Raw genomic sequence first — 26,476 nt, 5'->3', positions numbered from 1 at the left:
GCCTCTATGTTTGTCCCAGCCGCCAAAGGGGGACAGGCTGAGCAGGAGCCTTTCTCGAGTTTCTAGGCGACATTCATAAACGAAACTAACCGCCCGCCTCCTTTCTCCTTCCAGCCTGGAAAGAAGCGGAAAGAAAATATTCGAAAGAGGCATGGCTCATCCATATTAATCGAGTCTAACGCGGTCGTCATAGCAATACAGTAAAGGTATTTTAAACGGCTCCGCTCCCTGATTGGTGGGCCAAGGGCTCATTGGCTGAACCACCTGTTTGGGCGGATTCTAAAGCGAAGCCCTGCTGGCTCCTTGAAAGCAATTTTCGCGCGAGTGGGCGGGGTTTATACTAATGAGGCCGGGGAAGGAGGCTGGCACTGCCAAGATGGCGACGGAAAGGAGTCGCTCTCCGGTGGGGGGCTCGCCAGTGCCGGCCTCGATGTTCGCCCCAGAGCCCGTGGCGCACGGTGGGACAGCGGCGGCTTTCTCCAGGCCCCACGGCGGCGTCCCAGAAGCTGACTGCAGCGAGGACGGAGAGCTGCTCAATGGAGAGCCGGAGCTCGATCTTACCAGCAAGGTAGGCCTGGCGGGGCTGGGGACAAGAGCTGAGACGGCCGGAGGTCGGCTGTGACTACTCCGGGTCGCGCTCCTTTCGCCGCCTCAGTCCTTCATTTGAGCGCGGTTCCCTTTCTTACCACCCATACCAGGTCTGTCCTTGTTCTGATAGTCTTTGGGGAACTTCACTCGGGGTCGTTTCACTAATGTTACTGTAAGTGAATTTGCTAGGAGATGGTAAAAGGTTGGTTTCTTCTGCCTTTGTCGCGGATAACGACACGATTGTGTCTGAAAGAAAATACTCGTGAGAGTGTAAATCCAGGGTGCTTCGCGGGATCTGAGTCGGAGTACGTGGCATTCACCATTGGCACGTGCCTGGATTCAGGAAGTTAATACATGTATCCTATACTCCTGAATGAGTTTTCCCATAAATAAGGAAAAAGTGGGACTTAACTCTTCTGCAAACATTTTTAGAATTGTAACCTTGATTAATTTTTTTCTTATATGTCCACTGATTGTTGTTTTAAAGTTGGGGTATAAAGTTATGTGTATAGACATTTGGATACCATTTATTTTAATATTGCATTTTTCTGATCAAAGAACTGGTGGTAGCACCTCAGTGTTTGTTAACCTGCTGGGCATGGTTATGTGATGGACTGGAAAGGGATCTGAGCAATTTTCACTATTTGTGTAATCTGATAAGATACTGACAGATCAGGCCTCTGTTGCTATGCTGTACTGAACTTTGCAGATCTAGGTAAATAGAAGCTGTTCTTAAAGTATTGGAATAGTTATGTATCCTGTCAAACACGATAAAATTCTGGATATTTTATACCGTGTCAGAAGCAGCAGACTTAAACTTTATTTCTCATAGTGTAAATACAGTATTTGAAAATGAAATCAATTTCAGATATTAAAAATCATTTTAATATTGTTTCCTAATTAAGTAGTATAGCTGGGTATTTTTGTTCTATCATTGTTTTTCTTTATCATTTGTTTCTTTCTGAAAACAATACAATTCAAACAAATATTTATTTTAAGGGGCATTCATCGAAGGGACTTAGGAACAGTTTAACAGAAACTTGTGATATATTGCTTGAATTTTGTTTTAGCTGTATTGTTCAATGTGTTTGTTCATTGACTTGTCATTGATTAAAACAATATCTATCTTAAGAGAAATAACTTGTTTTTCACATAGTTTATAAGAAGTAAATGCCCACTCTCTCTATTTAGCTAGTAATGGTGAGCCCAACATCCGAACAGTATGATAGTTTACTCCGACAGATGTGGGAGAGGATGGATGAAGGATGTGGAGAGACCATCTATGTTATTGGTCAAGGTTCAGGTAACTACTCTCTGGTTTTTTTCAATGCCAAATGCTGAGCTTTTAAAAAATGGTGGTTTTGCAGAAGTAGCTCAATTGACTGTGTTTGGGAAAAAAGGCTAATATATAATACCTACTTTATTCCGTAATAGAACAAGATGATTTCCTCATCTTCACTTCTAGCTAATGTTAAATCACACCATAATAAGCACTGTTTTCAGTTGTCAGTGCCAACTAATTAATCACATCAATCATCAATGTTCATATTTTCTCCCTGAACAAAACTGAAATACTGTCCTTTATACATCTATACAGTGTATGTATAGTTATTTCTATACAAAAACTACATACATTCTTCATAAAGAATTTCAGTTTTGTTCAGGGAGAAAATATGAACACTGATGATTGATGTGATTTTGATAAAGGATGTTCAAATTAGCTATATAAAATGAAAACAATGCAAGGACTCCTCAATTTATGACTACAATTGAGCCCAAAATTTATGTTGCTAAGTGAAACATTTGTGAAACATGTCTTTCTTGCCACAGTTGTTAAATGAATCACTGCAGTTAAGTTAATAACATGGTTAAGTTAATAAGGCTTCCTCATTGACTTTGCTTGTCATGAGGTCACAAAAGACGATCCCATGACTCCAGTACACTGTAACCATCATAAATATGAGTCAGTTGCTGAGCATATGAATTTTAATCACATGACTATGGAGATGCTACAATAGTCATTAGTGTGAAAACCTATCACGTCATTTTTTCCAGTGACGTAACTTCAAACTGTCACTAAATGAATGGTTGTAAGTCCAAGACTACCTGTAATACAGAAGATATTTCTTCCCCAATTAGAGGATGTAATATGTAATTTTAGGATTGCATGTAGCCTCTAAACTCCTTTTCCCTCTGATACATCAGATAAACAAGGGCTGCATAGAAATGCAGCTAGGTGTGTTTGGGTGGGTTAGTTTTCTGCTGGTAGAAAAGATAGAAAAGAAAGGGTGGCAGGTTACATCAGTGAAATGTGCACTTACCCCCTCCCAGGTCACATACCTCCATGTCCTACAGGTTGTTTTTATATGCTTTTATTCATACATTCATTAAATTTATATGCCGTGCATCTCATTATCAAGTGGCTCTATAAGTATTTGAAATAAAATTAGTGTTTTTATTCTTCTACCGTTATCTTGCGTATTTTAATCAATGCCCTTTAAGTGTACAAACTTTTTTAAATAATAGAACCCCTTGGCTAATCTGTTAAGAGACCAGGAGGGACAAAGTACCTTTAAATCTGTTATAATAAGTTCATGTAACTGTTCCTCCTTCCTTCCTAATGCTTCATCAGATGGGACTGACTATGGGCTTAGTGATGGAGACATGGAAGCCTCCTATGCCACAGTGAAGAGCATGGCAGAACAAATAGATGCTGATGTAATTCTCTTGCGAGAGCACCAAGAAGCAGGAGGCAAAGTGCGTGATTATTTGGTGCGGAAACGTGTGGGTGATAACGATTTCCTAGAGGTCAGGTAAGAAAAGATATGGAGGCTTGCTTAGTCAGCATAATACCTGCTGCTACAGCTTGTACTAGCAGTGGCAAAATCTGGTAACTCTGGTTTGACTATGGAAGTAATTTGGTCTAATTAATTTTTTTTCTCCATGCTATGCATATAAATTTATGGTTGGGACTAGGAGTATATATTCTTATAAAGAAGTGTCTGAATGGCAGTTTCCTAGTTATTATGGTTAGAACATTGCAAATTCTATTTTTCATATCCAACAAAAGGCAAACATTTACTTTCTTTATAGATTTTTCAACTAACTTTTTAAGGGTTGGCTTAAACTGTCTTATACATTTATGCTCAGTTATTTTTTACTGTGGGCAAACACAGCATATTAAACTAAAACATAGTTTACTTGGTTTGGGTATAGTGTTCTGGTGAGCTCTGCCACTCAACAAACCAGTATTATGTATGAAACAGGTCATGGAAACATGCTCATGAGGAGAATTTAAACCCATTTGGAAGCATTCCATGAATCTGGATTTTCCAGATGAAAAGTTGATACTGGTGTCTTAAGTTGTTCACCTTTTTCTTATCTTTACTCAGTTGGCACATAGCAGCTCTTGAAATTTGATCCTGACGCTTAAGAACTGGAAATATTTTTTCCAGTTTTGTTTAATAGTAATTGGTGAGTATCACGATGAAAAACTTATGCCATTCTTATTAGCTGTATGGAAATATAGTAGGAACTTGGAATGTAGTTAAGAATTTCCTCTAAGTCAATTCTAATTTGCTATTCTTTGGCAAATGCTGTTTATACAGTCTCCTTCACCCTTCATCTCCAAAATGTATGTGTAGTGGGGTATCTTTAAAACATTTAAGATTAACGTACATGTTAAAAGGTAAAGTTGTACATTCAGATTGATTCCTAGAGACTTCATGAATGTGTACAAGTTGTTTTCTTAGTCACAGTATAGAAGTGGTTCACCACTGCTTTCTTTTTGGGCTGCTGTTGTCTTCCCACCCCAGTTCTGGACTCCTGTGATGATCTCCCAACCAAGTATTAAATAAGTCTGACCCATTTAGTTTTGAAGGTAAGCAAAGGTTGACTATGCTAGCTCTGTGCAAATCATTCAATGAGAGTTTCATTGATGAGTATAACATTCCACTGGATCCATTTTTAAAAACTTTTAAAAAATTACAGCTAATTGAAGGGTCAGGACAGCATTTTTGAGATGCTCTTAAGATTTGCAGGGCATCTGTAAGGGATATTTTCACTCAGGTCGCCATTGTGACTATGTCAGTGTAGAAAATTTGTAGATGGGTACAGAACTAACATGCCATGTGCCAGCTGTATACAGTAGGGGCTCTGAATATGTACTTATATTTTCACATTGTGTAATGGTGGCTTGTAGCAGTTGTGCTAGCTGTGAAGAGTTATAAGACAAAATTGTAATCCTAGGGCCTTCTCATTGTGTTGGATTTAGGTTTGAATGAAGACACTGGTGTTTGGGAAATAGTTTTGGTACTGATTATGTCATTGTGCACATCCTTGTGAGATTTCAATGTTCTAACAACGGCATTGGTGACTTTTTCCTCCTTTAGTCTTAGTTATGTTTTATATGATGTGGAAACTTGTGGTTGGAACCTTATGAAGTAGCTCTTAAAATATATGTTGCAACATTTTGATGCTGCTGATGCTGCTGATTTTCATTCTATATTGACAGGAGGAAATTGATTCCAATTGTTGCATTGAAGTCCAAGAAATTTATCACTTTCCTTCGTCTTCCTATAGGGTAGCGGTGGTTGGCAATGTGGATGCTGGGAAGAGCACTTTGCTGGGGGTTCTTACCCATGGTGAGCTGGACAATGGACGTGGTTTTGCTCGGCAAAAACTTTTTCGCCACAAGCATGAGATTGAATCAGGCCGTACCAGCAGTGTGGGCAATGACATCTTGGGCTTTGACAGCGAAGGCAACGTCGTGAACAAGCCTGACAGCCATGGTGGGAGTTTGGAGTGGACCAAGATTTGTGAGAAATCAACAAAAGTCATAACCTTCATTGACCTAGCTGGGCATGAGAAGTACTTGAAGACTACAGTCTTTGGCATGACTGGGCATCTCCCTGATTTTTGCATGCTAATGGTAAGCAATGCTAATTGTAGGGAAAGGTGTTTGTGGTAAAGCAGCCCTTTTCTAACATTGTTCTTGACTCACAGTTGAATATAATTTATATGATAAATAACAGCAATAACAGCAATAATAAATACAGTAACAACAATAATAATATGGTAGAATTTACATACTAAAACTTTTTACCAAACTGAATGTTGGGAACTTCAGTTGTCTATCTTCTGCTCATGAAACTGTTTTGTGGCTTGTCTTGATTTTACATGATATTTCTCAGCCTAACTTTGTTTTTGAATTGTACAGAATGTATTTTATTTGTTTAATTTATATGCCACTCATCTCACTATCAAGAACAACTCTGGGCAGCTTACAATATGTATGAAAGTTGCTGCTCAAATACAAAATGTAAACTTAGTAGAAATACCTCCATGCCATGTGGGATTATCCCAAAGACATAAGTAATAATGCATGCAAAGCCTGTAAACATTGGCTCCTGTTGGCTTATTGAACATTCTTCCTTACACTGGAAAAACAAAAAAGTAACTTTGTGATGGTAACCTAATAAGAATTGATTTAGGTTATGTTTGTATCAGTGATTTTTCTTCCATGACAGTAGCAAGCAGGTAGTTTCCCTTTGTCATTGTATGCTGATTCTGAGGTGCATATCCCATCCTAAAATAAAGGGAAGCTTGGGAAGTGCTTTGACGCAAAAATCAGACACTACAGAGAAGTTTTTAAATGTGGAAAATTGCTTTTTAGATAACATTTTGAATAGGCTGGAATATTTACTTCTCCTGGTTCATGACCTAAGGTGACTCTGGTTCCTCTTGAATTATGCTCTTCAAATTATCCTCACAAATGGTGTTACTAACCCTGAAAAATTATTTCTCATATGACAAATAGATCAACTTTTATTTTGCTACAACTCCTAATTTTTTCTCTCATGAATGATTGAAGTGCATGTCTATGCCCATCTTTTTTGGCATACCCATAAACCATTGCTTAATGCCCTCATAGTCACAGTTGTTTTTCCTTAAACTTTATCTCAATACAGGTTGGCAGCAATGCTGGAATTGTTGGGATGACCAAGGAGCACCTAGGTCTGGCATTGGCACTTAATGTTCCAGTCTTTGTGGTGGTGACCAAGATTGATATGTGTCCGGCTAACATACTTCAAGGTAAATGGTTATTGCTACAACAGTTTCTCTTTTCTGTGTTCATCTCAGTTGTGCTAAGGAGGGACTAGGATTTGCTGCCTTCTAATTTCTAGCCTGGTTTCTTAATCGCATCAGACTGACTCTCACTACATACATATATAGTACAAAAATATTCCTAATTTCCCACATCAGCCTTGAGAAAAGTTCAAAGAGCTTTTATGACTGAGGGCAAAGCTGAAACTGCTCAGAGTCATATACAAATGTAAATAATAATAGTAATAGGTTCCTTGGGTGCAATCCCAAAAGTACTGGAGCACCACTTGAGCATCATTGGCATTGACAAAATCACCAGTCAATTTCAAAAGGCACCCTTACTTGGAATAGCTTATATCAGTGGTGACTAACCTTTTTGGGCTCACATGGCAGCACCCAGAAGGCAATGCGAGCGGGGGGCCCCATGCCCTCTGAGCATGTGCACACAATCCCCGTGCACGCCACACGTCTGCGCATCACACGTGATCCCCGTGCTGCGCATCTCTGAGCATGTGCGCAAGACCCCTCCTGCGCACCCTTGACCCCGCGCATGCACACCGGATACCCAACAATCAGCTGGCAAGCGGTGCATGTGTGCATGCTCAGTGGGGCTCTTCCGGGCGACCTCTCATGCCACTTCCAGCACATGTGCCATAGGTTCGCCATCACGGGCTTACATTCTGTGACAATACCTTTAGCACCATCAGACAATAACATCTTCCTATCCCAGGTCCTTGGGAGGATTCAATAGGTGGATAAAAAAGCAAAATCCAGGCTCACTGTGCGAGAAACCATAGCAGTCTTAACAGTACACCAAGTCTCCCTATTCTGTTTAACACCTTAATCACTATACCATCCTGGCTTTCTTTTCTGTTTTTGTTTTTCTGATCTTTTTCTATCTCTTCTTGTGGTTGATGCTTTCAAAGAAAGTAGTGGCATCATATTAAAATATTAATTTCCAGTCACTGCCAATTAATTTGACACTAGCCCTTTGAGGTAGTTCAGATAGAAAAAACAGGCACAATATGGATTCCAGGACTGCTTTATATTTTCATAAGGTTGAATTACAGAATCTTGTTATTCTGTCCATGTTTCTCTCTGTCTCAGTTTATCCTAAACAAAATTAAGGTGGGGTTATTTTGAGTTTCTTTGCCATACAGGTAGTCCTCAAATTACAACAGTTCATTTAGTGACTGTTCAAAGTTACAACGGCATTGAAAAATGTGACATGATGGTTTTTCACACTTGTGACGTTTGCAGCATCCCTGTGGTTACATGATCAAAGTTCAGATGTTTGGCAATTGACTCATATTTATGACAGTTCCAGTGTCCCAGGGTCATATGACCACCACCTAATAAAGTCAACGGGCAAGCCAGATAAACACTTAACAACCATGTTACTAACTTAAGTGCAGTGATTCACTTAACATCTGTGGCAAGAAAGGTCGTAATATGGGAAAATTCACGTAACAATTGTCTCGCTTAGCAACAAAAATTTGGGGCTCAGTTGTAGTCGTGAGTCAAGGACCACCTGTATTTCCCCCTATTTTAGGACTGTGTAATCTTCAGGTCTCTTCAACAGCTTGCTCATTGCTTCCCTATTTCCAAGGTCAGCTCTGTAACCCTTTATATTTGTATTGTTTTTAAGCTCCCCTTCTCTTTATTAAGATTAATTAAAATAATTAACCCAGCCATCCAAAGTCTCTTGATAGCAAGATGGGTGACATATAAATTAAATAAATAAATGAATTAGAAATTTTCTATGGTTAGTAAAATTTGTATTCATCTTTGTATTCATTCAAATTTGTATTCATCCTATGTGATCTGCAATTCACAAAACAGTCACACTGGTGCAATGAAATGGCTCGAAATCAATGTATCATTGTTGTTTTTTTTTCTGTCTCATAGATAAACTTTTAAGAAAAAAGTTTATATGTTTTCTTCATCCATTTGATAATGTAAGATGAAGAGTTATGGGCATTTCTTTCCATGGAGATCTTTAAATTTTTTTCCTGATATTGTGATAGTAATTGGTTTCTTTCTTTCTAGATATTTAAAACTTAAATTATGGAGGTTAGGTCTGAATAGGGAAAATATTTTGTTTAATAACTAGTTTATAAACAGCTTTACTTCTGGAGCTGTTTGTAGCACATAAGTTGTGAGTTCTATATAGAATTTTGCAACACAGAAAAAAGTAAGAATCTGGCAGATGATTATATTGGCTTATAACTTATCTATGAGTTATAAGTATGTAAGTATTTAACCATAACTATCACACCTGCAGCAGGCATTTGCAGTTAGCAAGTTGACTTGGGTTTACAGGTAACTCTGAAGTAATGCAGCCTCTTTTAATTTGTTACTATTCAGATATGTTGGGCTACTGCTCCTGTTCTCTGCAGGACACTTGTTTAGGGAGGCTGATCTCATGTAAGAAAACATAAAGGAGCATCAGGACATAAACATAATTGAAGATGTTTATAGTCCAGCCTTTACCCCTTTGAAATGTTTTCAACAAACTCAGAAAAATGATATGAAGTAAATAATCCTTCAGCATTATTGTCCTCCAACATTTGTTATGAAGGACATATTATTTTGGAATTAAAGAGTTCTATTTATATATTGTAGCAAATAGTTGTGAGTCTTGTGAACAAATGAAAGCATTATTTCTTCATTCTATCTAAAATGAATATGGTTACCAATGGCCATCATAAATTAGGACCCTCAGCAAGGATGTTTCTAATATACTTTGTGGTAGGAGCAGCCAAGGTTGTTAGTGGCAAGACCAATTACTGTGTTTTGGAATGGGACATGGGTGTATCTTATGCTACAGAGGCCATGAAAATCAATGTGAGTTAAAATATGCAAGTGTGTTTTTTATTTCTGCTCTGTACAACTCTGTTTCAGAGGATTATAAATAAAATGACATATGTTTTGTCTTTAAAAGCAAAAGCAAAAGAAAATACTAAGGACATATTAGTTGTTTCAAACAGTGATTTTCCATTGATCTTTTTTTAAATGTGTAGTTTTGTGTAGGCAAATACTGTTTTCTGATATTGCAGATGTTAGTTTTTCCAGGCCTTTTATGTAAGGTATGATCAGGGCTCCTACATAGCCAGCTCTGTAATAAGGGCTTTGTTTATCTAGAAAATAAGGGCTTTGTTTATCTAGTACATATGCTTGGCGTAATAACTACAATTGGATTTATTCAGCAAACCATTGTAAAATGAACAATGGCTGTGAGCCCAGAGTTGATTGGCAAGCTGGTCTATCACCAGTGGTCTTAAAAATTGACTCTTTACAAAATCTATAGATTGTAGACTGTTTTTGACATTGTCCTTTACAAGAGCATCTTCATTCATTCCTTACTGTGGTAAGTGTTCATGGGGACATTATTTTTTTCTGTCAAAGACAAGCTATTGTCTTCGTATAAAAGTACAATGAATGCCAAAAGCATTCTGTAGCAGGGCATTTCTAAGAGAACAGGCTGACTGGAATAGGATCCGTTCTGACACCTTCACAGTTATGTTGGCAGATGAATGAGGCTGCCTGCTTCTGGGCAAAAATTGCATTTCTATATTGTTATGATGATAAAATGGATATTCTGGGTTCTTGGTGCCTTTGTTTATTTTACCATTTTAATATTGAGACCTAAAACCAGACTGCAGGAAAGCAGTGGTGGACTGAAGACAGATTTGCTTTTTGTGGAATGAAAAGCCTTGAAATTCTGGATAAAGGGAAGGATATGGGATCACCCACAAGTGTCTCATTGAGATGCTGCCTGCAAGGAGACCATAAATAGTGGTTTCCAGTGGGTGTTAAGAGTTCTGGGAGCGTAGTGAAAACCAGCTTTGCCCAGTTTGGAACTTTAAAATGGACACTAGTTTCACCTACTTCCTCTCTGAAATCATTTTAGGAAATGGCTTGTTAACCACCTCTTGGATATTAAGAACCTTCAGAATATCTTTCATCACACTGGATGATTCTCCTTCAACCCATAGTGAAAGAAATTTCATATAAATTTAAGAACTTAATTTTTTTAAATTCTGAAATAAATAGCAAAGGGTGGTAATTATGTTGATTTTGGAAAGTTTTAAACAGACCGAGGGGTTAGATCAGGGGTGTCAAACTCACGTCATCATGGCGGCATCATGTGACATTTCAGGACTTTTTCCCCCTTAGCTAAACTGGTTGTAGGCATGGCCAGCACATGACGCATCTGGCCCACAGGCTGGGAATTTGACAGCCCTGGGCTAGATGGTGGGAAATAAGATTTTGAAGCTAATTGGATTATTTAAAATGCTTTTAATATATATGTGGATTTTGAATCTAAGTGTAAGAAATCTTCCTGTGGGAAAACATTGAGGATACAGGCAACCAGAAATAGTAAAAGATAATTAAAGAAGAAGAGGCCCACTAATACAGAACAGAAAAAAGTATTTTAACTTTGGAAGAATTAAAGAATATTTGGTAACAGTGCATTCAGAAATTTCTCTTGCTACCATGAAAATAGGTTTAAAAGAATAGATGGATAGAAGAAGTATAAGTGAGAACCACACTGTTTTGGATATGGATTAAAAAATAATAAGATACAAGAATGATATGGAAAAAGATGTTATACAGGACTTACAATGAAACCCTTGATGTGTTAATAAATAAAGGGGACACATAAATGATAGAAGAGTGACTTGAACAACTTTCTTATTTTGGACTTACCAGGAGATATATTAACACTTATGAAGGAATTCCTGAGGGAAAAAAAGGAAAAGTGAAAAGAAATCAACTACTATTTAAAGAGAATAAACTTCAAGATTTTTAAAATTAAAAAGAAAAAATATAAAATTGACTAATTAGACTAAGATTAAAAATACATGTTTTTAGTAGCTTAGTATTTTTTTAAACTAGGACAGAATGAGGAGACCTTATATACTTATTTATAGATAATATATCAGAAGAAGGTTGTGTGTCTGTATTTTCAGAGAAAGTGATAAATTATGATGTTAAAGGATTACACAAATTGGCTTACATGATTAAGATTAAAATACAGAAGTTAAAACTTCTGTTACATGTTAAACTTGCAAGGCAGTTTCTGAGAGGAGACAAAGAGAAAATGATAAATGAATTTTAATCAAAGGAATTAAAGATGATGATTTTAAATTTGTTGCTGTTTCTAGTAGCTATTAAAGGATTTTTCTTGACTGTTCAAAAGAGGAGGGAAAAGTTTGTTTATATATGAGATGAGATATGGGAAGATTATTTTTTGTATTAGAGAAAACAATCGTGTTGAAAGTAAAGGAACACAAAGTGATTTATTTGATTATAGTTGAAATATATATGTTGTTATTTTGGGTAACTCTTAATGGACTTTTGCTGATGAAGGTTGAATGACCAGTCTTCATAATTTGTTCATAGATGAGAATGAGATATGGGAAGATGAGATCTTTTGAAATGATCAGCTATTTAAAATGTTTGTACTTAATGAAGGGGGCAGTCATTTCATTTTTTCCCTTACATATTTTTTTCTTCCCACCTTTTTTTGTACCTTTCTTATTTTTTACTTTTTATATTTTCTTTTAGTTTATATTTGTATTTTTTAAATTTAAAGAAACATTATTAAAAATAGATATTGAGAGCAAAACAAGATCCTAGATCACATGATAAGATTAAATCTTGTAACATTTTCTTAAACTATTGTGTTTTGTGAAATTAACTTGTGGTCAAAGTAATAATGCAGATTAAATTCTATCTGTAAGAATTGCTTTATTTTAGGACTGATTTTTCTAAATAAAAAAGGTACATGTAATAGAGAATAAAAGTTGTAAGCAAGCAGAAACAAGGAGCTGTTTTAGGGCCTCCAAAGTTCTTGTTACAGTCTTTAAATTTTAATTTGATTAACCCTCTCCCACTGAACATCTGTATCTTGCTTTCTAAATTCTAGCTCTATTTAAGACTTGTTTTTCTCCTTTTAAATAAATTTTGAAATCCTGGTGCTCCAGGCTGTAAATACTGTATTTCAAATAAATTGGAAGTGTACTTATCTGCTGTTTTGATGTAGTACCTGGTTAGTTCTGAATATGAGCCATTGTGCTATTTGCAATGTTGTCAGCTGGAGAACAAGAAGAATACAAATGGTCCAGCTGGAAAAATGGTAAGGGGACCATCATCCAGGAGCTTGCTTTGACAGAAGGAAGATGATCCTGTTCCACCTCTCTCTCTTGCTCTCAACTAACCCTATCAAAATTAAGGGCCATAAACAAGCCTAATTGTTTTCATTTTGTTCATCAAGAAACTCTGAAGCTCCTGCAACGACTGTTGAAGTCCCCAGGATGCAGGAAGATCCCTGTGTTGGTCCAGAGCAAAGATGATGTTATTGTTACAGCCTCCAATTTCAGCTCTGAAAGGTAATTAATGAAAACAAGTTGAATCCTAATTTGATAACTTACAACAGAGATAAAAGTCTTCTAGGAAAGCCTTGTAAAATTGATATTTTTTTAAAGCAAATATAAGTAGACCCTCACAATCTTATCATTTTTTCATAGCCAAACATGAAGAATAAGATAGTAAAGAGCCCCGAGTAATTTGTTTTGTAATCATCTTTTTTTCTCATTAGGATGTGCCCAATCTTCCAGATTTCCAATGTCACTGGTGAGAATTTGGAGTTGCTGAAGATGTTTCTCAATCTCTTATCTCCAAGGACAAGTTACCGAGAAGAAGAACCTGCGGAATTCCAGATAGATGATACTTATTCTGTGCCAGTAAGCAGAAGTATTCTAGAAAAATGTTTCTGTCAACTTTTTCAGAAATGAGAAAAGTAATTTGCTATTTGAGTCCTAACTTGATTCACTTGTTTCCTTTTTTACTTTCTTCCTGAAATAGGGTGTTGGAACAGTGGTGTCTGGGACAACCCTGAGAGGCCTAATCAAGTTAAATGACACTTTGCTTCTAGGCCCAGATCCGCTTGGCAATTTCTTGCCTATTGCAGTGAAATCCATCCATCGCAAGCGCATGCCAGTCAAAGAGGTGCGGGGTGGTCAGACTGCTTCCTTTGCTCTGAAAAAGGTGAGTGCCAACTTGCTCTGGCTGTACTTTCTGGGAAGGCCTTTATTTTCAGTGTCTGACAGTAAAGTGGTAAACGTGTATCCAGAAGTATACACATTTGGTCTGTATATTCATGATGGCTAAGGTATAGTGAGTTTTGTCTGTAATTACAAACCAAAATTGCCTCCACTGGGAATAAGTTAATGAGAAATACGACAAAGATGTATATGCGTGAGGAACGGGCAGTCCCTTTTATTTTCTTCCATAATCTCCTTTCCACTCATTAATCCTATCTAATTTTTTTAGGAAATAAATTGAGTTCAATTGGATTTAGTCCTAGATAAGTAAATGTAGAGATCTAATTTGTTATAGTACTTTAAGGCCCAAGGCTAGAAAATGGGAATCCATGTGTTCTAGTCCTGCCTTGGGCGTAAAGCCAGCTGGGTAACCTTGGCCCTGCCACTCTTTCTCAGTCCTAGGAAGAAAGTAATGGCAAATCACTTCTGAAAATCTTGCCAAAACTTACTAGTAAGTTTTGACCAAGCCACCACTTTAAGCTGTCTTGGAATGGTGTCCTACTTGGTTAGTTGGATAGCTGGACATCCAACCTCCCAGAAGAGGTTGCATTTAAAGATGTTGTACTCTTCTGTAAATACCACAGAAGTATGTTTATTTTCCAATGAACCTACTTTTGATTTTGATAACTCTCTTACCAGATCAAACGCTCCTCTATTAGGAAAGGCATGGTGATGGTATCACCTCGGTTGAATCCTCAAGCCTCTTGGGAATTTGAAGCAGAGATTCTGGTACTCCACCATCCCACCACTATCAGTCCACGTTATCAGGCAATGGGTATGTGAAGTTGCTTTCTATGTCTTATATACACCTGTTGTAATTTAGCTTGAAATATTAATTATAATAGTAGTGAAATATTAAATGGTAGTGGTTTATTCTCCATAAGAATAGGAGTGTACAACATAGGGCCAAGACTATCTTCTGCTCCTGAAGCTCTTGTTGCAGTCCCATCTCCCCTCTAAATTGTAAAATTACTAAATAGATTAGGAGTATTGCTGTTAACTTAATCCTTCCCTCCTCAAGCAGAACATTAAGAGGCCAGGTGCAGCTCTTAATATTTTGCATCTCTAACTTAAGGGGACAGCACCAACAATGAGCAAAAAGAGTACTATTCATTGTGAAACTTTTGGAATGTGGCAGAAGAACATCAAGATTGTTGGGTGATCCGTGTCTAGGGTGCACCCTAGACACGGATCACCCAACAATCTTGATGTTCTTCTGCCACATTCCAAAAGTTTCACAATGACTTGCACCACTGTACAAATTCTATTTTAGTGCTAGGTTTGATGGGTGACCCCGGGGGTGGGGGGAAGAGAGCGAGGGGCTGCATGTGATTTTTTTTAACCTGTATCTTACAGGATAGAGGTTTTGAGGAAAGCATGGCATATGGGAAGCCTTCAGATTTGTCATTAGAGGAATCCCTCACTGCTTAAGAATGCCACTGAGCAATGAAGATCTGGGCTCACTAAGGAAAGTAACAAGAGTAAAGTTTTGATGTTGTTCCTATTAGTCAGAGATCCATATACATAACAAAGGAAATTGAAATTATTTTGTGTGGTGAATTAATAGCATCCATGTATATTGCCAATATTTGTTTCCCTGGTGATATTCTGAGTGCCAGTGAGATTCTTACTGTTTCTAGTACATTGTGGTAGCATTCGCCAAACAGCCACTATCCTTAGCATGGACAAAGACTGCTTACGCACTGGGGACAAAGCCACAGTCCACTTCCGCTTCATCAAAACTCCAGAGTACTTGCACATAGACCAGCGGCTAGTTTTTCGTGAGGGGCGTACCAAAGCTGTCGGCACTATCACCAAGGTAATAATGGATGGGGAGGAGTTTCAGAGATTGGCATCTGCAGGTGCATAATTTCTCTTCTTCATTGATTAAACAGTGTATTGCTTTGTTTCCAGTTACTGCTTGTTGCTAGTTACTGGTGGGGTACATAATTGATGAACAATTTTGTTATTTTCCAGTATCTCTATATTTTTCTTAAAGCTTACAGTGTGTTGGATGGGATTAATTTTACAGCAAGTTCTATGCTTAAGATGGTTCTGTTCCCATTTTTTCAGAGCTTTCAGCCCGGGTAGCTAGAACAAGTTTGAGCATTGTTGTTCAGTAAGGAACTTTAGTTTGACAAAATGTTGCTTGTCTATCTGAATTTGCATTTAGCTCTGCTGGAAGGATCCACTGGGAAGCTAGTGAGAAAAGGATGGAGTTTCTTTTTTTAGAGATGCCATAACACGGGCCCCTTTGGAACATTGTTGTTCAGTAAGGAACTTTAGTTTGACTTGTTGCTTGTCTATCTGAATTTGTATTTAGCTCTGCTGGAAGGATCCACTGGGAAGCTAGTGAGAAAAGGATGGAGTTTTGGTCCTTTCTTTTTTTTAGAGATGCCATAACAAGTCAAGTATCTTTTAGAATTTTTACCCCATCCAAAATGAAATCATCTTAGGTGTCCTGCATCAGTGTTCTTTCCATTGAAATTAAAAATTGCTGCAATAGCCACCTTTTCTAAAGGCTTGCAAATCCAGTTACAGTTCTATGTCCTTTAAGCCTTGCTTCTGTTTGGAATGAAGGTATTATTCCAAATGGATTCTTCATATTTACAAATGCAATGTAAATCATCCTTTTTTAAGCATGGCAAATTCAGAAGGTTTTGGTTGCCAAATCAGAATATAATTTTATATATCATTCAAATAGAATAAATGAAATGGCTTAAATATTATTTTGCTGTTAGCATCTCTCTTTTACATAATGTTTGGCCTTCCCTAAGCTCCTGGATTTTTTTAAAAAAGAAACTAACTTTAGTTTCTTCCTGCTTCAGGAGTTGGAGGAGATGAGAGAGCTTAGCTTCTTTTTCTAAGTATCTAAAGTCATATCAACTTTGCTTGGTTGATTCTGTGCTTTAAAGTAAAACCCAACACTCAGCAAAGATCCTGATTCTGGTTATCTGTTTTTGACTGGCAGTTACTCCAGACCACCAATAATTCTCCCATGAACTCAAAGCCCCAGCAGATCAAGATGCAGTCTACCAAAAAAGGACCCTTGACCAAGCGCGAAGAGAGTGGACCCCAGGCTGGCATAGCAGTGCTGACTTCCTCTGCGGCAGAGGATGCAGCCTCACTGGCAACAGTTGCCTCAGCACCACCGGGTGCTCAACAACCACAGGTAGATAAAGTGCCTTTCCCAGGCTTACCTTAAAGGGAACCACCATTTCTCCTCCACTGATTTTGCTGAGTTCATATTAAGAACATGCTTTTTAAACTAAGCCTTGTTGAACAAGCCTTTGCATCCTGATTCCCATTCCCTGCTAAGTCAAAAGAAAATAATCAAGCAGGGTATTGTATGTTCATTTTTAAAACTGTGTGTTCACGGTTGTTTTTCTGTCCACAATTGGTATGACTACATCATAAAAATGACTCCCAACACAGGCACAAATGTCAGGGTAATAATCTTGTAGCTAAGGAGACTGCTTGTATCTTTGTTTCCTTTTAAATGGAAGTTTATTTCCATCTATCCCATAATGAACATCCTAAGCTTTTTATTTAGTTCAGAGTGAAACAGCTGTTTGTCTGCCTCAACTTTAAGTGTCCTGTTTAATAGTGCGTGGGATGTTAAATCTTTTCCACATGAGCTTGCAGTTCTTTTGCAGTTTGTGGATCCAACTGTTTCCTTTATCTTTATGATGTTGGTTAATATAGTAAGGATTTACAGAGAGAGCCTTATTTTTACAGTTGCCCCAAAGTGTAGAATGAACTCCCTCTTCAATTATGGGGCTTTCCTTGACTTACATTGAAGGCATAAAATATATCCAATTCAAATTTCTGTTTCTGCAAGATGAGTTTTTACAGTTGTGAGGTTTTCATTTGCAGAATTTATAGTATTCTATTGCATTTTAACTGTTAAGATGCCATTGTAAACTTTGGCCCAGGTAGCATGTTAAATTGACAAAAGCTTGAGAGTTTTAGCATAGCAGTGCTCCTTAATTTAGATAGTTGTGCTCTGTATCTGCAATCAGTATTTATCTAGCACACCAGTCTCCTTTCTTCCTTTGGCCTGTGTGTGTTTGTGCCTTTGTTTTGTCTCCTGCCATGTGTTATCTGTCTAGAGCTTTCCACATGAATTGGAACAGAACTCCCTTTGTCCAATCTTAGTTGTCTGTTTGTCTTGGTTATTTGTCTGTCCTGTGTTCAGCTTACCTCTGCTTTTCTTTTCCCAATGCTTTCCTTCAGCCTGCATTGGATGAAGAATCGCACAATCAAGAGGGAAATAAGGTATTTCCTCTACTATGGCTTACATGCCTTAGGAGCACAGGCTTGGAGGGAGCTCGTCACAACCTTTAAATTGAATTCTCATGAAACTCAGGAACCTTCAGAGAGAATTGTTATGAAAATGTTTTCTCATCCTCTCATTTCCCATTTATTATTTGATTTTATTTATAGTTTGTTTTTATTTATATTTATAGTTTGTTTTTCATTTTGGTGGAAATGCTCCATGCCCACTTTATTTTGCTGCAGTGCTTGTGCCACTTACAATAACAGAGAATACCCCACCATCATGACAATAAGAAAAGCATCAGCGAGATGTTCTCTTCCCAATAGGATTGGGAAAGCTTAGATGGAAGATGGTTTTTTATGGGGCTTACACATATCCAATACCCAACACTGTGACTTGTATTTGTGCTTTTTTTTTTTCCCAGTTTCTTTGGTCATCCAAAATCTCTTGTCTGTCTTATTCTAACTTGGGCTTTTTTCTCTCCCCACCCCTTTTCCCTAGGCAAAGGCTGGGGGTGGTGGCCGGAGGCGTGGTGGCCAACGTCATAAAGTGAAATCTCAAGCAGTTATTGTGACTCCAGCTGGTGGCTGCTGAACATCTTTTCAGTAATTGAGAAATTCACATCTCCCTCTCCATTTCTTCAATTCAAAAACCTGGAGCAGCTTAACCAAAATCCTTTGCAGCTGATGTTCTACTGTGGAAGATTTTGGGGTGGGGGTAGGGGACTGGGATTGGGGAGGAAGTTTCAGGGAATGTGGGTTTTCCATTGACACTAATGAAGGTGACAACGAATAGATGGGACTGACCAGCAGCCACCTTCTCCCTTTTCCCAAAACATTTTGTACACCTGGAGCTCTTAGTCATGATTTTTATGTTTTTATTATGGTGGTTTTATGTGTGAGTGTGCTTGTGAGCATGTGCATCCAGGAGAATACAGGTATAAGAAAATGAAGTACCTGTGTTTTCCCCATTCCCACGTTCATCATTAGGCTAGCCAACTTATTCTTTTGCCATTGGGAATTTCTGAAATCCCAAGCGTTTACGATTAAGAATATGTGGTATTTGGCAGGGAGGAAACAGTTCTTCCCCATATTTCCAATGGTTTGAAACAGATACCAGGTCTCTCTCTAATTTCACCATGACCATAGATGACAACTGTCAAAAAGGAAACCTCCCAAACAAGCCTCATCCCAAACCTTAGATTTCAATGAAATCCTAGAAGTTCAGTGTGTATTTGCAAGCTTGTTTGCACACACTTCATTCTTCTGAAAGAAAAGGAGAGTTTTGAAAGTGAGATTTGGAGGCCAAAGAGAATTAATTTCATATTTTGTATATTATGTTCAAAACTTTTTTTTTCCTACAAACTGTAGAGGCTTCCGACTGCATGCTATATCTAGGTTTGCACCCAGCTATGTGGGCACATTAGGAACAAGAAAGTCAGAGTGCAAGGTTTTTTCTGGTTATTTGTCCATTTATTTTCATGGCTTCCAAACCAATTTGAAGGTCACATTTCCTTCCTACCATGAATAGATGCTGTCGTTGGCCTCTGCATATTCAGCTCCCTTCACATTACAGAAATAGCTGCCTGTTTAATTTAATGCTTTAGAGACTAACTTGGAAACTTGTTTCAGCCTCTCCATATTTTTTCTGGGACACTTACAGAGACTTCATAGAGGTGGGCTGAGGTTTATTGAATCCACCATTAAAATTTAAAGTCATATTTGTGATTTTATAACTTTGGTAGCTGTGTCTCTTCAAGGCACTCATTCTGAACTGACATTTTAACTACATGTTTTTAAAAAGGAGAAAGCATGAAAAAAATGTGGTTTGTAGTTAACTCGTTTGTAACTTTGAATAGCATTTTCCCTATTGGATTTATTCCATTCTAACCATTTTTTTTGGAATAATCAGCCTTTTTTAAGTTATAAACATTAAAGAGCAGGTAGGACTACTTATACCATCTTCTCAACTTTGATGTGCTGTATATGTGTTGGATTACAATTCTCCAGCAAGCATGGTTAACAGATATGCTATATGAGATGGATGGAAGTTGCAGACCAATCTATCTTGGAAGATACCAGATTAAGGAAAATTGCTATATCTGCCTTTTTAACAAAATGCTCAGCATCTGCAACATTAAAGGGAGCCCTGTCAGAACAAATCAGCGTGAGGATGATTAATGCAAGGTAGCAACCTCTGCTACTGCCTTTTACCCTGTATTACATCTGTCTCCACTTTCAATACCAAGGGAAGCAGAGGCCTTAGTCTGGTGTCTTCTTTGTTTCATTCTTTTAAGAAAGATGAATGTACAATGCTGGCAAGCATTAAGAAAATCACAGTGCTGTGTTCTCCTTTTTGAGCCGCACATAAAAACTACTGAGGCTCGCATGGTGTCAACATTAAAAAGAACAATTTGGTTTAAAAAAAAAGTTTGTTGTTCTCTCCATTTTAAAGGAAATGGGGTATTCACTAATCCTGTTGTTGCATAAAATGTAAATCAGGTTAGACGTAATTTGTAAATATGTTTTATATGGCTGAAATTTCTTCTCTGAAAAGTCTTAAAGGGCTAGCTGGTTGTTCTCCTGAACTGGAGATTAACTAAAATGCTTTCAGAATCTTGTAGAAAATCAAATTGACAAAAGAAACATGTGTCATAGGAAAGATCCTGCTGAATCAAACCTGCCTTTTTGTATACAAGTGACTTAAGGGGTTGTGCAAAAGCATAAGCAAAATCAGGTGTTTACAACTGGTATTTAGCAAATGCTGCTTTTCATTCTGAAGGTATTATACTTTCACTGAAATCAGTAGCTCTACAGGTTCGACTAGCTTTAAAAAAACAAAAACCAGTATCACCAATCACATTCATCTCATAGAAGCAAATTCTATGTGCTTTATAAAGAATTGCCTTATCTTGTATCCCCCTGAGTTTCATACTGATGCATGGTTGCCAAGTTCTGGTATTAGGAAAATTTCTACCTTGCTTTTTATATACATTTATCAAATTTTGAATGAAAAATAGTTTGTAGTCTTTTTGAGCTAGAAGATAGCTTAATTATTTTGGGTATCCTATTTACATCCTTCCTAGCACTACAAAAAAGGTGCAATTACCAGAATTGTATGAAGTATTCCAAGGGCTAAATATATTTATAACAACTGTTCATAAGAAATGTGCGCAATTAAAAAATAAGTTCAAAGCTATTGCTATTTTAAAAACCTGATTGGAAAAGTTGCAATCCTGATTTTAGTTAAGCCTTGACATCAAATGTTTTCTTAAAATTAAACTACAGTAGTTTAAACAGCAGTATAAATTTCTTTCTTAATTATGTAACTTTTTCAGCAGATTGACTGTTCTTGGGATTCCTTCCATCATAGGAGATTTGTATCAACTTAGGAAGGAGGGGGGTGTATGTCTGCATATGGTCTGTGATCTATTTGACAAAAACATGTAGTGCCATTATTCTTTGATGAGAATTTCTACTCTACTTCCATTTTACTCCTCTCTGACAACACAAATTTCTTTGTTCATTGATGACTAGTTTCACCACTTTTAAGAAAAATCATTTATTGATTTATCTTGCATAGGTATAAATTGCAACAAAAATAACAGACTTTGCAGCATTTGTAATCTATAAACTTAGATACACTCCTCCCAACTCTCAGTACAAATTACAAAAAGATTTCTTAGGAGTATGATTTATTATTACTACCATTAATCTGTGGGGTACCTTCCTAAGGACAAAAATAAGTCTGGAAAAGTCATATTTTTCATGCTTCTTGTATCCATTTGAAAAACATACTGTATAAAAGCATTCCTGATGATAACCATTGGATATGTACAGTTTGGAAGCTACTATAATGCTTCCCAGTCAGCAGTCTTTAGCCTTCTGTAGTTTAGTACCTTCAAATGTACGACTCCCATCACGGTCTGTGGTTATGTGAAAAGGGTTAGGTATGTGAGTAGTGAGAGCAGCTGCATGCAAATGATAGGTGAAGGCATTAGCATCATAAAAGTATAATACTTTTTCATATGCTTACATAAGGTCACTGTTGATTTGATATCACTGGATTTTCAGTCTCCGATTGTATTTTGTAACATGTTTAAGTTAAAAAGCTTTGTTAATTACACATTTAGCTATATTATCCATACCATGTGATGGTCTTAAACCAGATTTATTGGCTGAACCAAAATGGTGGCCAGGAATTAACATATATTAAAACTTAACCTAAGGCCCCAGGTTGCACAGCCCCCAAGTAATGCACCTGGACGTGATGGCAAGCCATGAAATTTGACTACATATAATAAGTCAATTAATTGTCAAATAATTGTCAAATAATTTGACCAATTTGTCAATAAGGTCAGGTGGGCAAGAATACCAATAAGTGCTGCTTAATTAAGCCTTTTTTTAATTTGAAGCCTTTTAGCTTTTGTGTGTCACAAGAATACAATTGCTTTTGACCTTCACAATATTTATCTTTCTCAATATTGTTCCATTACTTCACAAAACCATTGCACATTCATCATGCCATATTAAATTCTAAGTTAATCAAATGTCTTTAAAATGCAGTATTCCAGAAATTTCAGTTTCCTTCTAGATAGAACCATCCATCGATCAGGTGGCGCAATGATTAGAATGCAGTACTGCAGGCTACTTCTGCTGATCACTGGCTGCCAGCAGTTTGGGTCTCACCAAGGTTGACTCAACCTTCCATCCTTCCGAGGTTTGTAAAATGAGGACCCAGATTGTCTTGAGGGCAATATGCTGGCTCTGTAAAACTGCTTAGGGCTGTAAAAGCACTGTGAAGTAGTATATAAGTCTAAGTGCTATTGCTATTGCTTTCATAACAAAAAAACCCATCTTTAACCCATTCCTATTTTGGGTACCGTATATACTCGAGTATAAGCCGAGTTTTTCAGCACATTTTTTGTGCTGAAAAAAAAAACCCTTGGCTTATACTCGAGTGAGATTCCCCTCTGAAAAAAAAACGGTGTGGAGCTCCGGAGCTGGGCAGCCGCTTCCCTGCTTCCGTGTTTCCTTTGCAACTTTTAAGCATGGGGGTAATCGGAAGCAGAAAAGTTCTTGCATGAGGATATATTGTTTTTTTCTTTTTTTAACTCTTTTTAGGGGGGGGGAAAGACCCACCGCCATGTGAGAATGCTCAGACACGAAATCTATCCGCCCGAAAATAAGTGTGTGTGTGTGTGTGTGGATTTTTAACAGAGGGAAGATGTAGGGAGAAGGCAAAAGCGACGGAAGATCCTTCAGGGGAAACTGAGGGGGAGACTCACCCTTAGTTCAGATGAGCCCTCTTTCCCGCCCCTAAGGAAGCAGAGGCAGCCAGCAAGGGCAGGCAAGCCCCACTTCACGGACTCCATCTGTCCTCGCTCCCACCCACCCACCCAAAGCCACGAAGTCCCCCAGTCGCGCAGCCCAGAATCGCCCTCCCCTCAGGGGGCAGCAAGGACGCCCGGTGTTTCCCGAGACAAGAAGCTCCGCCGTGCAATGAAAGCGCCCTGGCTCTAGGCTCGCGGGCTCAGAAAACAACGCGAGCCGAGGTCGCTTCGGCTCCGCTCAGCTTCGTTTTCCTCCTCCTCCTCCCGAGCGGACTGAAAGCAGCTGGGGCTGAGGAAACGAAGTTGAGCGGAGCCGAAGCGACCTCGGCTCGCGTTGTTTTCTGAGCCTAGAGTCTAGAGCTCAGAAAACAACGCGAGCCGCCACCACCTCCTCCCCCTCCTCCCGAGCGGACTGAAAGCAGCTGGGGCTGAGGAAACGAAGTTGAGCGGAGCCAAGCGACCTCGGCTCGCGTTGTTTTCTGAGCCTAGAGCCTAGAGCTCAGAAAACAACGCGAGCCGCCACCACCTCCTCCCCCTCCTCCCGAGCGGACTGAAAGCAGCTGGGGCTGAGGAAACGAAGCTGAGCGGAGCCAAAGTGACCTCGGCTCGCGTTGTTTTCTGAGCCCGCGAGCCTAGAGCCAGGGCGCTTTCATTGCACGGCGGAGCTTCTTGTCTCGGGAAACACCGGGCGTCGTTGCTGCCCCCTGAGGGGAGGGTGATTCTGGGCTGCGCAATTGGGGGACTTTGTGGCTTTGGGTGGGTGGGTGGGTGGGAGCCAGGACGTTGACTTTAAGCGCTGCCGACCAAGTGTTTCACAAATACCAGTGGGACCTCCGTCCACCACCACCCCTCCCTCTTTTGCCTCCTTCCTTCTGATCAATCAGGTTTTCCCAGTATTTGCTCACAGCTGCGTGCTAGGCGTTGAATGCAGGGATTTCTGATTCCCCTTACGCCCCACGGGCAGAGAACACTGACTTTCATGATAGTGACATCATTTCCCAAATTAATTGATTCACTAACCCAAAGAAGAAGATGTTGATGACAGTGGGAGGCAGGTCACTCTCCTTGCACGAAAAGCAAGAGCCGTTCTTATGATCTCTCTCCTCCCGTAATACAGTCAAGCCCTTTCCAGCATGCGCGATCCGCCCCGCCACTTTGCACCTTGCAAATGCAAAAACCCCAGGATTTTGCATTTGCAAGGTACAAAGCTGCGGCGGCAGATCGCGCGTGCTGGAAAGGGCTTGACTGTATTACGGGGAGAGAGAGAGAGAGATCATAAGAACGGCTCTTGCTTTTTCTTGCAAGGGAGAGAGTGACTCCTGCCTCCCACTGTCATCATCATCTTCTTTTGGGCTAGTGAATCAATTAAACCTTTCATGATAGTGAGATCGTTTCCCAAATTTCCCTTAAATCAGGGAAGAAATCACAAAAAAACCTTTGGACTGAGAATAAGCCTGTTCCTACGATGCCATTTTTGTTCACTGCAGTGTGAAAAAAAAAACACACTTCTTTTTCTTCATCTTCTTGTTCCCTATTTACTGGTCTCTTTCAAAGAGGAAATCGTGAACATCAAACTTATTCTCAACTGTCCTAGTGAAAGTTTTTATTGGTATCTATGTTTATTTTTGAAATTTACCAGTAGCTGCTGCATTTCCCACCCTCGGCTTATACTCGAGTCAATAAGTTTTCCCAGTTTTTTGTGGTAAAATTAGGTGCCTCGGCTTATATTCAGGTCGACTTATACTCGAGTATATACGGTAATTACAAAAAAGTTAATAGAGAATTGCCTGATAGTACCCATCTGTCATTTTTACAGTTACACACAAGGAAAGACAAATACTACCAGAGAGGTCTGCACCAACATCACAAATACTAGCTAGATCTTTGTTTGGTGCAGGTGTTAACGAAGTTTATAGAGCCCAATAATGTTAACAAAATGTCAAGCATTTAACGTGATATGTTATGTCACAGCAGTCACATCATACCAAAGTAGTGAGGCAAGGCCCAAATAATACTATTTCTTCTATAATACTGTTATATGCATGCACCAGTTCTAGTTGCCAGAAACCTTGTCCTTTGCCCCCACACCGCTTCTCTCAGTATGTGCATGGAATGAGTAACGGATACTTCCCTGCCCTTGTAGCTACCAAAGTACAGCAGTAAACTTGTGCACATCCACTAAGTTTATATTTACAATTGAGAAAATACTTTTAAAACAAAGCCCCAAAGCAGAGGAAATAGCCACACCCAGCCTACTCCACTGTCACCTATCCTTAGGGAAAAAAGGAACCAGTTGACTCGATTGGACTATGGGGTTTTTCTTTCTGCTACAGGAGAACTATGCAGCTCCTCTGGACAGTGCTAGCAACAATCATTTGCAGAACTAAGGTTTTACTAACTTTAACCACATATATCAAAGAATGAACCCAGGACATTCAACATTTACATTACTCTGGCGTAGATCACTACATCCTCCTGCTACCAGATATCTCTACACTCTTTCCAGTTGTCAGCATGGTTTCCTACCTAAATGTTTATGTGGCTTCATTTAAATAGTTAATAATAATAATTGCAGTCAAGAATAGAGATAATATTCATGTTGACTAGTGTGTTCCAAATGCTAGATCAATTTTTCCCCATCTGATCTCTGTTCTAGTAATCCCAATTTATCTGATGCATTGATTCAGGGTCATCAAGTCAATGTCAACTATTAATGACCACACTACAGACCTGTAGGATGACCAACACATTTGGAGGGACCCAAATTAGAAATGCTGGACAAGGCTCTATGGCTCCCCCCAGATCAAATTTTCTAAAGTAGGAAGCATTTGTTTCAGTCTGAAAAATTGGGTCTTTTGAGGCCCACCAGAGTTTCTACACTCTTTTGCCATGTATGGCTATTTTCTTCTCAAAAATGGAAGGAGGAATTACTTAGGCAACAATCCAGAAAGCTATATCTATTCAAAGACAGATTTCATTCATTGGGCAAAAAGAAAAATGCGAGTGTAATAACACTTTAGAGCAAAGAAAAAGAACACAACTTTTTCAATCTCTCCACCT

The 26,476-nt window shown here is 38.6% G+C and overlaps 1 protein-coding gene across 2 annotated transcripts; it reads left to right on the top strand.

Annotated features, from left to right (window-relative positions):
• Window positions 1–351: 351 nt before the first annotated feature.
• On the top strand, window positions 352–20,513 carry GTPBP1 (GTP binding protein 1). Of its 2 annotated transcripts, XM_026694871.2 has the most exons (13): window positions 352–568; window positions 1,780–1,891; window positions 3,221–3,401; window positions 5,170–5,518; window positions 6,558–6,681; window positions 12,977–13,091; window positions 13,301–13,445; window positions 13,567–13,749; window positions 14,445–14,580; window positions 15,446–15,624; window positions 16,777–16,977; window positions 18,042–18,083; window positions 18,586–20,513. In XM_026694871.2, exons 1-13 carry the CDS (start codon window positions 377–379, stop codon window positions 18,676–18,678), a joined length of 2,052 nt encoding a protein of 683 aa, XP_026550656.1. In that variant the 5' UTR covers window positions 352–376; the 3' UTR covers window positions 18,679–20,513. The 2 variants fall into 2 exon arrangements, with proteins under 2 accessions (XP_026550656.1, XP_026550655.2); XM_026694870.2 differs by lacking the exon at window positions 18,042–18,083.
• Window positions 20,514–26,476: the final 5,963 nt, after the last annotated feature.

Source organism: Notechis scutatus, chromosome 6 (genome assembly GCF_049901735.1).
Source record: "Notechis scutatus isolate UNSWTSFEM ecotype Mainland chromosome 6, rNotScu1.2, whole genome shotgun sequence".
Taxonomy (NCBI): Eukaryota; Metazoa; Chordata; class Lepidosauria; order Squamata; family Elapidae; genus Notechis; species Notechis scutatus.
This window is presented reverse-complemented; position numbering and strand designations above follow the sequence as displayed.